The sequence below is a fragment of the Oratosquilla oratoria genome, chromosome 41 (genome assembly GCF_046742065.1).
Source record: "Oratosquilla oratoria isolate Oo_2021 chromosome 41, ASM4674206v1, whole genome shotgun sequence".
Classification (NCBI taxonomy): Eukaryota; Metazoa; Arthropoda; class Malacostraca; order Stomatopoda; family Squillidae; genus Oratosquilla; species Oratosquilla oratoria.
In genome coordinates, this window is record NC_134817.1 from 27,456,549 (window position 1) to 27,470,613 (window position 14,065).

At 37.9% G+C, this 14,065-nt stretch overlaps 1 protein-coding gene across 2 annotated transcripts; it reads right to left on the reverse strand.

Moving 5' to 3' along the window:
• Positions 1-480: 480 nt before the first annotated feature.
• Positions 481-12,708, reverse strand: LOC143021074 (uncharacterized). 2 transcript variants are annotated; one of them, XM_076178317.1, is made up of 4 exons: positions 12,579-12,708; positions 10,418-10,456; positions 3,752-4,188; positions 481-3,133 (listed from the first exon to the last, which is right to left on the reverse strand). In XM_076178317.1, exons 2-4 carry the CDS (start codon positions 10,422-10,424, stop codon positions 1,514-1,516), a joined length of 2,064 nt encoding a protein of 687 aa, XP_076034432.1. In that variant the 5' UTR covers positions 10,425-10,456; positions 12,579-12,708; the 3' UTR covers positions 481-1,513. The 2 variants fall into 2 exon arrangements, with proteins under 2 accessions (XP_076034432.1, XP_076034431.1); XM_076178316.1 differs by having other exon boundaries at positions 12,531-12,684.
• Between the last annotated feature and the right edge of the window lie 1,357 nt (positions 12,709-14,065).

A 14,065-nucleotide genomic window follows, 5' to 3' on the forward strand; every position in this document is an offset into this window, starting at 1 on the left:
TGATCTCACATCATCAAGAAGTAGACTTAATCTAGAAATAGAAAAATTTCACCATGTGGTCAGTGACAAATGAATTTCGCACACACATGACTGCACAGGTATATGAATCAGTTTGTTTGTTTGTTCACCTATTCGTTAGTCTGCAGGATGGGTTCTGTTAATGATCCTGTAAAACAGTTGAGAGAATCATTTCTTTGCTTCCCATCTTTAAATCCCAACAATAAATCATCTCTACCTGGAGGTCCTTCTCTGAGGGCATGGCACAAGATCATTATCAAATCTAATCATTTCTTCCTTCACCTTTTCACACTAAGAACTAACAATTGCTCCTCCTCTTCGTCCTATAAATCTCTATTCCGAGGAATTTATGGGCCAACCTATTGGTCATGACCAGATATACAATGGCCACGGGTCTCTTGTAAGAAAGGACTGACATTACAGATTAACTGATCATATTTTGGAAAAATCATATCCGTGACAGTGTATATATATCTTTATTTTCTCAATACTTCAGAATGCATTCTACACAATTTACTTTTAATATTTTATTATCCATAAATGTTTATGAATTTCAAATGTTTCTAACATTCTATCAGAGCTAATGCCCAAAAACATTTATCTTTCCATACTTGTTCTCATTGCATATTCCAAGTACTCAAGCATTTCTGACATACAGCACTCCTTATAACTTACTTCAAAGATTCATACCAGTATTCAATTTCAAAAGTACAATAATTAGGTATTATTTCACTTCCTTCCACACCTAAGTTGACTATTACTTTATATTAATCTACTCTCATTCATACACATATTCTTATAGCATACAACCATTTTTTCAAATATTTCCTTGCATTTTCAGCAATATCACACAGTATGATTTTGCATATTTTCTGCTTTTCAAACATCACATTCACAAATTCTAAATTCATAGGCCTAAGGACCAATAATGGGTACATGCTAGTGGTGATCCTCAAAGATAGATGGCTGTGGGAATCATCTATCAAACATCTTTAAAACCCATCAACCTTGTCATTTATCTCATTCAATCAACTTTAACTGCATTACCTCCATCTTTTCACACAAGGAAAGCTGACAACCAGTGACTGCTCCCTTCCTCCTACTAATATAAGCTGGTAACATCAAATCAGTCCCACACTAATACAACACATACAATGGTCCAACGTCTCTTTCCGGAGATATCTATGGGAGAGTGTTGCCAGCCACTGTGGGGCTGTGGGTTTCTAGTCAGTGAAACTCCAGGAAGCAATTATTATTATCACAGACCCATACAGAAAAATGCACCAAGAGACAAATGTTTTAAAAACACTCCAATCAAGAAACATGAGTATAGACATCTGCTCACCTTCCAATTAGAAGAACATCTGTCCTTATCATGTACTGCCACTAGTTACATTACAACCTGAATGAAAGCTGGAATGTTTTGTAACAAATATACATATACTGCATTATATTCCCTAAGTAATACTTTATCTATTAAGACAGTGAAGATATTCTATTTTGGCCAGCTGGTGGCAATCCACTGCTGCTGAGTTGAAGGAGTCACATGCTGAGTTTCAGCAAATGGAAACTGCAGTTGAACATGAGGTGCCTGTGGTGGGGCTGGTTTTATGCTAACTTGTGGAACTTGATTGTTGACGGGTTGTGCCATTGTGACAACAGGTGCATGCTGTTGATGTGTGATTGTGAGGGAGTTGGGTGATATGCCATTCATTATGGTTTGTGTGTTGGTCTCATGAGCAATGTTGGGGGTCTCACAGAAGCACCAGGATTGCCATGAATTGTTGGCACCAAGAGTCAGGATGTGAGACGAGTGATTTTGGCAGTTGTTGGCTGGCCGTGCAGCTCTGGCAGGTTGGCCTGGACCACTGGAGAGCATCAATGTTGGCATCTGCTGTAGCTGTTGTTGCTGCTGCTGTTGCTGTTGTTGTTGTTGTTGTTGTTGTGGCTGCTGCTGCTGCTGATGTTGCTGAGGAACTTGAGCTGGCATAGAAATTCCTCCAGTGTGATGGCTACCACTGGGAGATGTGTAGACAATGACAGGTTCTTCAACTACAGGAGCTATGGGTTGAGTAGTCATCACATGTCCTTGGGGTTGCTTTTCCTGCTGTTCCTCACTGTGCATAGTCACATTATGCCTTTTCAAACTCCTCAGTTCCCGGAATGTGGAATCACACATGTTACAACCATATGGTTTTACACCAGTGTGCTTGTACATGTGTCGCTTCAAAGCACTCTTATCAACATAGGTAGCAAAACATTTCTCACAGACGTAAGGTTTCTCCCCTGTATGTGCCATCATGTGCCGCTTGAGAGCCGTTGCTTGGGGGAACTGTGCATGACAAACCTCACAAATGTGAGGTTCAGCGGGACCATGGCCTAACTTGTGCTTCTTGAGGTCTCTAGGTTTCGAAAATTCTGCTGAGCACACATCACAACGAAAAGGTGTCTCCCCTGTATGTGTGAACATGTGCCATTTGAGATTACTATTGCGACTAAATTTTGCATCACAATGATTACATCGGTAGGGTTTGATGCCCGAATGAGCAATCTTATGTCGTTTAAGGTCTATGGGTTGTCCGAAGGTTGCAGGGCATAAATCACAATGATATGGCTGCTCCCCTGTATGTGTGACCATATGACGTTTAAGATTATTCTTGACACAAAAGGCAGCCAAACATACAGTACAGACATACGGCTTTTCACCAGTGTGCGTTCTTCTATGGCGGTTGAGACTACTTTTCTGTATGAAGGCAGCTTCGCACACATCGCACTTGTACGGTTTACTCTGCGTATGAATACGTTCGTGTGTTCGTAAGTGCGAGATCTGCTTAAATGTCTGTTTACATACAGCACATTGGTACGGCTTTTCTCCAGTGTGAGACCTTTTGTGTATGCTTAAGTGACTACTCTGTACAAAACGAGCACTACATTCATTGCACTCATACGGTTTCTCCCCATTGTGTAGCCGCATGTGCAGGCGGAAACTACTGATGTGACTAAACTTGGAACTGCATTGTTCACATGCCAATGTTTCTCGATGTTCTAACTGTCTGTGTTTGATTAACTTGTTCATTTTACCAAACACAACATGGCATACTTCACATTCAAATTTCTGTGAAAAAATAAGAATAGTACGAAATTAATCCAGTGTTCAAATATATAAGAAAATAAAATATATAATCTAGATATCAGGTATACAAAGCAGTAGAAATTTATACATACATAAAGTGTCCTTTCCCCCATATAGAGAGAGTGGCTGAGCCAAAAGTATACACCTACTTGACACCCATCTAAACAAATTCATTGTCATCTAAGGTCATCTTGTTCAAGCTGAAGGTAATATGAGGCATGGCTCTTCCTAAGCAGGCACAAAAGCCAGAGCTGATTTACCCTCTCTGTTTACTGCCCCCACCCAATGTGACCCAATGAGCACTGCTCACTGCTCCTTTCCTGTATACTATAATTCAGTAAATACACCCTCTCACCCTAAAAAAAAAGGACAAGAATATCCCTTCAAGCCTCATTATTTCTTCATCCATTTACAACCACTCTCCATTTACTCCTATCTTTTGCACTTTCTTGCTTGCTCAACAGACATTCCTCTTGCATCCAATGCCTCTTTAACCATATCCATCCACCTTCTTGGTCTTTGTAAAAGTACTACCTCCACTTCTATTTTAATGTTTTTTATTTAGATTTTTACTACTACTTCATGCAATGCTTGCCTTACCTCTAATCTTTCCTCCAGATGAACCTTGGAATGGTATTTCAACTGAGTCTCTCTTGTAAATATGGCTGGACACTGTTCACACTGAAATATTCTGTTGCCTTTCCTTGGGGCACACGTTAATCTCTTTTTCCTTCTTTTCCCCTTGGGTCTTCCCCGTCCTCTCCTTTTACATGGCTCATCCTCGACTTCTTCATCTTCTATTTCTTCAACCCCACCATCAAATATAACATCCTCTTGTTCCTGTTTGGCATCTCCTGTCACTGGAGGTTCTTGTTTCAAGTTACAGCTGTCAACAACAGGTATGATCTCACTTGGTCCATTTTTGTCCTGGGCAAGGAGAGGCAGGATCTCGGTAGGCTCATCCAGGATTGTTGTACAAAGATTGAGAGGAGGACCTGTTCCCAACTCAAACACTGGAGTGTTAGGGCCTCCATCATCTGTAAATAAAAATTATTATTGAAATATTTTTTTTTCTAACATCATTCAATTTTATTCAGTCCATGAGGTGCAAGATGAGAGGGGGGAGGGGGTGGTGGATGGAAGTGGGATTGGTGGGAGAAGGTATGTGACTTTGACTTGGCTACCTTACTTATATGGAGGAAAAAGCTCTTGGTAGACAGAAAGATAGACAGGGGTAGATATTAAACTGAAGATAGGGAGGGAGGCCACTCAAACAAGATACTATTCAGTCCATACCACATATAACTGTACGTACAACATTGACAACCAAATATGCCACTACGGTGAATCCATTATTGCAGTACCGGTGTGTGTGTGTATATATATATATATATACATATATATATATATATACACACAGTGAGTCCTTAAATTGTAATTCTTTATCCGGTAAATTCACAGTTACGGTATTTGGTAATTACTACCCTCGATTCTATTTACAGTAAGAAAAATTCACAGATAAGGTATCCGTTCGTGTTAGTTTACACCATACCATAGCGCCACCACACTGTGCGGCCACCATAACAATCAGTCTCTTCCCGCATTACCCTTTGAACATATGTTAAATCCTTAAGGACATCAAAACTCTTAGAGAATGTCTCAGAAGTATCGAAAAAGCCCTTGAAACCCTGAAGGAACATGACCCAAATCCTACCAGGAGTAGCAAAGTGGTTCATGACATAGAGAAAAATGTCAAAATTTATCAAGAAATCTATGATGAAAAAAGAAGAAATGCCAAACAGTACTCCATCTTCTTGTTCTTCAAGCCAATCAGACCTGCCGTCCCAGTCACACCTGCCGACCCTGTTACAACTGGCCCTTCCGCATCCACTGCCAATGGTTCTACAGCTGGTCCTTCCTCCATATCTTCTTTCTTCAAACCAAACGTGCTGACCCTGCTACAGCTAGCCCTTCCACATCTGCTTCCGACAGTGCAGATGATGAAGTGTTTGAGGGTTTTCAGCCTCCTGCCTCACCCTCATCTTCGTCTGCCCACTCAGCAAAAGATGAGTAAGGGCTGAGATCCCTACTGTCTCTTAACCTCAGGAGGGACATCTGATAGAATATGTGGCGAGTGAAAGGTAAATAAAAACATTTTCTGTTTATCTCTATTGCGCAGTACTTTACATTTTCTCATATGATTATTTTCATGTATTTTCATGTCTGTAGGGGTGACTTTCAACGAGCTGGAACACATCCTATTATTACATGTTATAATGGGTTTGGTATATGGTAATTTCAATTTGCAATAAGGATTTTAGGAATGCATATGTACCATATAATGAGGACTTACTGTATACATATATATATCATATATATATATATATATTTACCTATTTTGAGGGAGAAGAGCTATGCTCATAGAGACCTGCAGTTGTATCTTTCTGCAACTAGTTCTTTCTTAAAGTCATGTATAGTTTTAGCACTCACTGTTTTCTCTTTCAATTTATTCCATGTATCTATCATTCCATGTGAAAAGCTATTCTTTTTCAGATCTCTTCTGTAACTGTCCTCAAGTTTCTTCTCGTGTCCCCTTGTATTTCTTCTGTCCAATTTAAGTAGATCATCCCTGTCAAGGATTTCCATCCCTTTCATAATTCTATAGATGGTTATCAAATTGCCTCTTTCTCTTCTTTGCTCCAGAGTTAACAAATTTTGTTTGTCCGATCTTTGTTTGTATGTCAACATGCTGAGTGTTGGTGCCATCTTTGTTAGTGCTCTTTGAATTCTTTCTAGTTTCCTTTTTTTTTTTTTTACTGGGTGTCCATAGTGATGCTGCATACTCTAATTTTGGTCTTATTGGTGTAACTAGCATTTTCTTCACCATTTCCTCATCCATGTAGTCAAAGGCCACTTTCATTGATCTTATAAGTTGTAGGTTTCTCCAACTATATATATATATATATATATATATATATATATATATATATATATATATATATATATATATATATATATATATATATATATATATATATATGTGTGTGTGTGTGTGTATTTACCTAGTTGTATTATACAGGAGAGGGAGCTATGCTCATGGTGACCCGTTTTTGTATCTTGCATGATCAAGTTTGTTCTTAAATTGTTGTATTGTGTTTGCATACACTATTTCTTCATTCAATTTGTTCCATACATCTATCACTCTATGTGGGAAGCTGTTCTTTTTCAGGTCTCTTCTGTAGTTATCCTTTTCGAGTTTCATTGCATGTCCTCTTGTTTTTCCTCTGTCCCGTTTTAATAGTTCCTCTCTATCAAGGCATTCTTTTCTTTTCATAATTCTGTAGACGGTTATTAGGTCCCCTCATTCTCTTCTTTGTTCCAGGGTTGGTATTTCCAGTTCAGCCAGTCTTTGTTTGTATGTTAGGTTTGCAAATGTTGGGACCGACATTGTTGTTGCTCTTTGTGTGTATGTGTGTAATTGTTTCTATTCATGCACAAATCACACTATTCATACCTAATTTTAACCAAAATACCTGGGGTACAGCTTATACAAGGGGTTAAGCTAATACTATCACAGTGTGCTATTTACCAATGTTACCTACTGAGTGTTAACAGCTTTTGCAATGTTTGAATTAATCACCAACTTTTTATATTTCACTTCAATTTGACGAAAAAAAAATATATATATATATATATATATTAATCACTTCTCTATACTTACTTGTAAGTGTCACCGAATGATATAAAGAAAAGTAATTAAGATGCAATGATCAACATGATTGAAGCACTTTCACTGCCACAATTTTTATTCAATATGGATGTACCATGTCTTGCTACATTGATTCAGACCCAGGGCAGGGGGTGAAATGCAGGGATGACCCCATCATCCAGGAAGAGCCAAGAAAAGAGGGAAGGAGGGGTGATGAATGGGAGTGAATTATGTGGGGAGGAAATAGGTGGGAGTGGATTTATGCCTATGACTTTGGCTACCTCCCTTCTGAGGGGGAAAAAGCTGTTGGTATATGTATGTATTTACATATCACTCTACATAAAAGATCATTGGCAAAGTTTATTTTTCAATTGTGCTGATTGTTTTAATAAAGGAGAAAACTTGCTCATTTCTTGATTGAAAGGCTTGTTTAAATGCAAAGCTAATCAAATATTAAACAAATTGTGTTTGTATATGTTGGATGTTATGAATAAGAGAGAAACAGAGGGAGTAATTGGTGAGGAACAGTGTGGGTTTAGGACTGGTAGGGGTTGCATAGGTCAGATTTTTGTGCTCAGACAGATATATGAGAAAGCTATAGGAAAAGGTAAGGATGTTTTTTTGGCTTTTATGGATCTGGAAAAGGCTTATGACTGGGTAGACAGGAAGACACTGGGAGATATTGCAGATATATGGGATAAGAGGAAGGCTGTTAAGAGCAGTCCAGAGTTTTTATGGGAGTAGTAGAGCGTGTGATAGGATTAGAAATGGGGAGAGTGAGTGGTTTGACGTAGGAGTGGGACTTCATCAGAGATGTGTTATGTCACCTTGGCTGTTCAATTTATACATGGATGGGGTGGTACAAGAGGTAAATGCATGGGTAGTTGGTCAGGGATTGGAGATGGTTCAAGAAAATGGAGAAAAGCGGGAGATACACCAGGTGTTGTTTGCTGATGACACTGTGCTTGTAGCAGGATCAGAGGAGGGATTGAAGAAGTTAGTGACAGAGTTTGGGAAGGTGTGTGAAAAAAGGAAGTTGAGGATAAATGTGGGTAAAAGTAAGGTGATGAGCTGTACAAGGGGAGAAAGTGGCAGTAGACTGGAAGTGAGTATTAAGGGAGAGAGACTGGAGAAAATGGACAGTTTTAGATACTTGGGTGCAAATGTGGCAGGAAAGGGCGGAGTGGAGGTGGAAGTAGAAGGTAGATTGAGAGAAGCAAGTAAATTGAGTAAAGATGTTGGGAGATTAAAACATGTAATGAGAAATAGACATTTAGGAATGGATACTAAGAGGAGATTGTATGAAGGAGTGACTGTTCTGACAGCACTGTACAGAGCAGAAACATGGAACATAAGAGAGGAAGAAAGGAGGAGTTTGAATGTGTTTGAGATGAGGTGTCTGAGAAGTATGATAGGGGTTACTAGGCTGGATATAGTGAGAAATGAGAAGGTGAGGAGGAGAACAGGGGTGGAAAGGGAATTGGGAGATGGGATTGATGAACGAGTATTGGGATGATTTGGACACATGGAAAGAATGAGTGAAGAAAGACTAGTAAAAGAGGTGTTGAAGGCTGAGGTGGAAGGAGTGAACATGAGGGGTCAACCTAGGATGAGATGGATGGATGGGGTAAAAGGGGCGTTGGGAAAGAGGAGAATGTCAGTTGAGGAAGGACAGGATAGGACAGAAGATAGGGGTGAATGGAGAATGGTTGTGTACAGATGAGGCTGTGATGCACTAGGGGGAATGGGTGGGGAATGGGGGGTGAGGGAGTATGTATGAGAAATAAATTGATGCAGCATAAAGGGATTTCTCCCTGTCTTCTCCTTTTCTACATGAGGGGACGGAGGGGGTGGGGTCGCTGATTTAATGAAGCAGCCTTACTGTGGAAGTGCTGTGTCTTGCGACACTGCTTCTGACCCAGGACAGTGGGCAAGATGCAGGGATGACCAGTCATCCAGGAGGTGCCAAAATAAGAGGGAGGGAAGTGGAAGATGTTAGGGATGGAATGGAAAGGAGTGGTCTTTCTGCCTTTGTTTTTGGCTACCTCCCTTGTAAGGGGGAAAAAGACTGGTATATGTATGTTATGATAACACTCGTGTCACCACTAATTGTTTAATTATATTTGCTTTGATAGTCTCCCATAGTTACTTCTTATTAAATATCATCAGTGTTCAACATGATTAATGCTTTTCAGGTGCTGCCATTTTGAATAAATTACTGTACATATCAATGTATGAAAAATATTATTGGCCAGATTTATCTTTGAATTATGCCAACCGTTTTAATAATATTGTAAAAAAGTCTTTTGTAAAAGGCACACTTAATTGTAAAATTATTCAGTTATGAAAAAACTGGTATTAAGATAAGTTAGATAGTGTTATAATTTTTTTTTGTGATACTGTTAATTACTGTATATTTTCCATTTTATCTATTTTCCATAATATTGTTTATAATTCAGTTTGTATGTTAATATATTTGTTTCAAAATGAAGTTTGTTTTGTTGTGACACCTACAAGGTTAACATGGTAATTTACAATTAACAATATTGGTTATCACTTAAAAAAAGTACTAAGGTTTTACACTAAATCTGGGGTGTAACCTACACATAAGTGTGCCAGACACATGAATAAATATGATTTATACAAACATACATACAAGTTAAAAGGCCTTTTTCCTCCTTTACATGGAAATAGTCAAGTCAGAACACGCACCTACACAAAACCCAGTCATTACCCCTCCTGTTTGGTATGTAAGTTATTATAACCAAATCACTAGAACTAGTGCAACATTTCTATAAAGTACAAGTCCTTGTATGGTGTGCTAGGAAGGAATGAAATCTATCAATCCACTGCCTCAGGTCTCTGTTGTAGGTGATCCACGGCTACAGACACTCGCTTGTGCTTGTGTGATGAGATGGCTCTTGCACACAACTATACCTATCACATTTATGTAATATTCTATAGGGGAGGATTTTGCTCTCTGTATGCAGGTGTTCTACTGGGGTTGGTTTTGGTGCATCATATTATTATTCTCAATGCTATATTTTGTATAGTTTGTAGAGTGTCTTATGTTTTCCTGTTGTGAACCATGCTGTGGAAGCACAGTCGAGTGTGGTTCATGAGAACTGGTTTACTTCAGCTGCTTCACCATACAGCAATCCATTTCTTTAATCACTCAGTTATGAAGCAGATGTGGGGAATATCCTTCTGGGCCATTTAATCCACTAGCCCATTTACAATCTCCCTCCACACATTTTCATCTCTTGCATTCATTCTCCCTTGCTCCACTGACACACTATGTGTATTCAAATAGTATATCTGATGTAACACATTAAAGGAACAAACAGGATAACAGAAAAAAATATTACAAACCTGTCACATCAAAATAGCAACAATACTTCTACATAATTTCTTAAATTACATATTTCAGACGCATGTCTAACATAAAAAAAAAAACATAATACTCCTGCAGACTACATTCCTACAGAACTTGTAACTATTCTACTGACTTATGAGCATGAAACTATTGGTAAATCTAACCCCTACAGTGACATTACCAGCCATGTTATCTATAAGCACTCCTCTTCTCTCTGCATCTGGAAAAATAAAAACACATGAATTACCATATTGTTTTATATATATTATAGGATTATCACAAAGATGGATCAATTTTGACATATAGGCAAACCTAGATATATGATCCAGCTGCATTCCTGGAAAACCAACCTTGTAAACATGTTACAACATGAGGTCAAGATTTATTCTCAGACACAATTTCTAGCCAGAGGTTATGGGAGCCAACAAGAGACTCAAATCATTCAAACCACCTGAAAGCTCATTAACAACTTCACAACCCCCAGACCCCCTTGTAGGGTATCCTCTCACCAAGGACCACATTTGGGTGGGGGACATGGGGATATCACTCCTTATACTTTTTGAAGTCTGGGGACAGAGTATATTTAAAAAAATAATAAAAATAAAAAGTTAAATTTATCATTGAAATTGTCAAGATTACCACACAATGTTCTAGTCAGTCTGGCTTTTATACACTGCCTCACAGGCATCAGAACACTAGAGTTTATCATAATAAAAACTATACAAGTTATGTACAATAAAAATAATTAGGAGCATAAAGTTAGTTACTCATTAGTTAGTACTCATTTTTTTTTTCTTAAGTTTCTTTGGGGAGGGAAGAAATGCCCCCCACTCCAATGCTGGGAACATATACTAATATCATACAGATTCTATCATTGACCTACATACAACAATAAAACAAGGCCCCAGCTTCTCATAATGTACAGACCCAATTGGAAATTTGAAAATAAAACTATATTTCGTTGTTTCATGTTTGTCTGAAAATAGCAATATTATTGATGCTTTCTGGAGTTGAGGCTTCTATAACTAAGTCATTGTTTTAATTCATCAAATTAAGCTTGGGTGTCTTTATTTGCTATTTTTTAATTACTGTCCTCGGTTACTTTTGTTGTCACCTGCACAACTAAGTACTTTTGTGTTATCTTCTGGATAGTATTGGGAGACAATTTGTGAAGAGGATGCATGGTACAGGTGCAAGTATGTATTGATCCTTAGGGAACTCCTTTGTACAATCTTTTAGTCCTGGAAATTTTGTTGTTTTGTGTTACTATGCACTGCCAGCTATGAAGTACAGGAATTATTTCTTATTGTTATTGTCAATATATATCTCTAGTCTTTCTTGATAGCATGTGTCTACAAACCTTGTCAACAGCTTCCAAAACTGTTCTTTCTAAATGCAGCATAAAAACAACCTAACATTGTTCTACTCAAATTATTTTAATTCTCACCCCAATACCCCACATTATTTCTGTGTACACAACCATATTTCACAAAACAATCATTCCACAAACAACCACCAAATCCTGTACTAAACCAAATGAGCCCAAAAACCAACCCAAAAAGTAAATCACTCTATTGACATGTATGAGCTGCACTGGCACAGCTGTATTCAGGTCACCATTTTACATAGAAGCAGTGCAAACCCAAAATCTTCCAAGCAAGATTCTAACTGCCCTAGATACAACTGCTATACATAAGGCAAAGAGGACCTTACAATACACTACACCTCACTCACTTCTTACTGACAAAAATACAAAATTTCTTGACTACGCCATTAGGCTCCTAATAGAAAGAAATGAGTCTACAGACCGATCAAGCCGCTCCATCTTTCATATCAAATTTAGTTTATGTTTAGCCATAAACAAAATACTTTTGTTTTCATAAACTTTCTACTAAAGTTAATTTCATTGAAAGAACTAAATTTCCTTAGGCCAAACAAGACAACAATAAACATTATAAATGATTATTGCATGCAGGGATGTAAAATAATTATATTGCAAAAAAGTCTATATATATACATTATCTAATGCATTCTCCTACATGTTACTTTTTAAGCTAATCACTTTTTGTCATGTAGAAGTACAGAGTAACTCTAAACAACAGTTAAACAATAAAAGGGTAGTCTACATTGGACTTTAAAAAGTGCAATAACCCCCCACCCCACCCCCAACATTCTTTCAGATCTTTAAACAGTTTAGTTACACTCAGGCTTTGCAAGTCACACCTAAGTGAAATTATATTAAGAATATTCATATATGAGCTAATATTCAAATGCTATCAGTTAATTAAGCGTACCTCTATGGTTTTAAGCACACTAATTGGTACAGACGCTCTTAGACAGACCCAGTCGCAAGCCATAAGCGTCCTCAGATCTCAGCAGCTCCTTGTTTACGTTAGGTAGTTTGACGCAACGGGTCGTCGTCGTCGTCGTGTTGATTTCGGGAGAAGCCTTTGTTACGGCTCCCAATTCCGATTTTCTTCATTGTGTCGCGTTTCTACATCTTTCTGTCTTTCCTTTCACTTTTACCTAATTCAATTTTCCTCTAGTGCATTTCTTATTCTGAGCATAGTTTCAATATATTAGATTAACTATAATATTTTGTTCCGTTCCAACGGTTGTGGGAGTAGTTGGCGTTTCGTCCTAATTTTACATTTCTTACTTTCGGTGTTAATTTTCCGACTTACATCAAGGATCAATGTATATTTCATCAGAAGGCCGTTGGTCACTTGTTTCCACTTCACATTATTATTGCCACTATTTAACTATCTATATATAATACATCATTCACAGTTTCAAATTCTTGCGGATCATATCACCTCCCCAATATATATATATATATATATAGATATATATATATATATATATATATATATATATATATATATATATATATATATATATAATTTTATTTGGCAATGAATCAATATATGTGAAGTGCAGATAATGAAAAGAACACATAGTAGTTCGAAATAACAATTACAATTGCCGACGATAACACAAAAAAACGTGTAAGCTTATTTCCATTGTGGTCCTCGTCAGACTTTTCCTACACTAAGTTACACAGACAACATACGTAGGGGTGGGGACCAGAGGCAGTCATGGGTAATACCAACCAGTGCACATATGACACATAAACATTATTATAGATTTGCTAATACTACTAAAATGTTCGTAACACGTAGGGTATTGAGACCAAAACTTGAGCACCATCACAATAAGGAACATTGCATTATGCATCAGGAACAACAAAATATTACTAAAAGGTACCAAAACAGTATGAGTATCAGACCAGTGTAGTACCATTAGTGATATACTACATTATTCTACTGCTGTAGCAGCAAGTGTAGGACAATAAAGGGGAGGTCCATCCCAGGGTAAGAGTAAATATCAAGTACCACGGGATAGAAGGTAGCAGGCCATCAACAATATCAACATGTTGTTATAGTGAATGCTACATGGCAGCTTGGGTCACCTATTAATTAATTCCAAAATTTACCTGTACCTCAGGACGGAGTGGGCAATTACACATTAGTTTGAGCACCAGGAAGTAGTACATTATAACCTGAAGCACCAGAAGTAGGGTACAGGGGACCAGTACTCGTATGAGTAAAACAACAAGGAGATCGAGGGAAAGGTCCATTACCTTGTTGCCTGGTACCCTGATACACCAGGTTTGTATTAGGATCAGATCATAACTGTTCTCGGACCATACCTGAGACATATACCATACTATGACAAGTAAAAGAAAGGTGGAAACCAGTTTTGAACATCAAACATTGTTATACTAAGCTAAACTTCCGAAGGACAAAAGGGGAGGTCAGAACAGTTT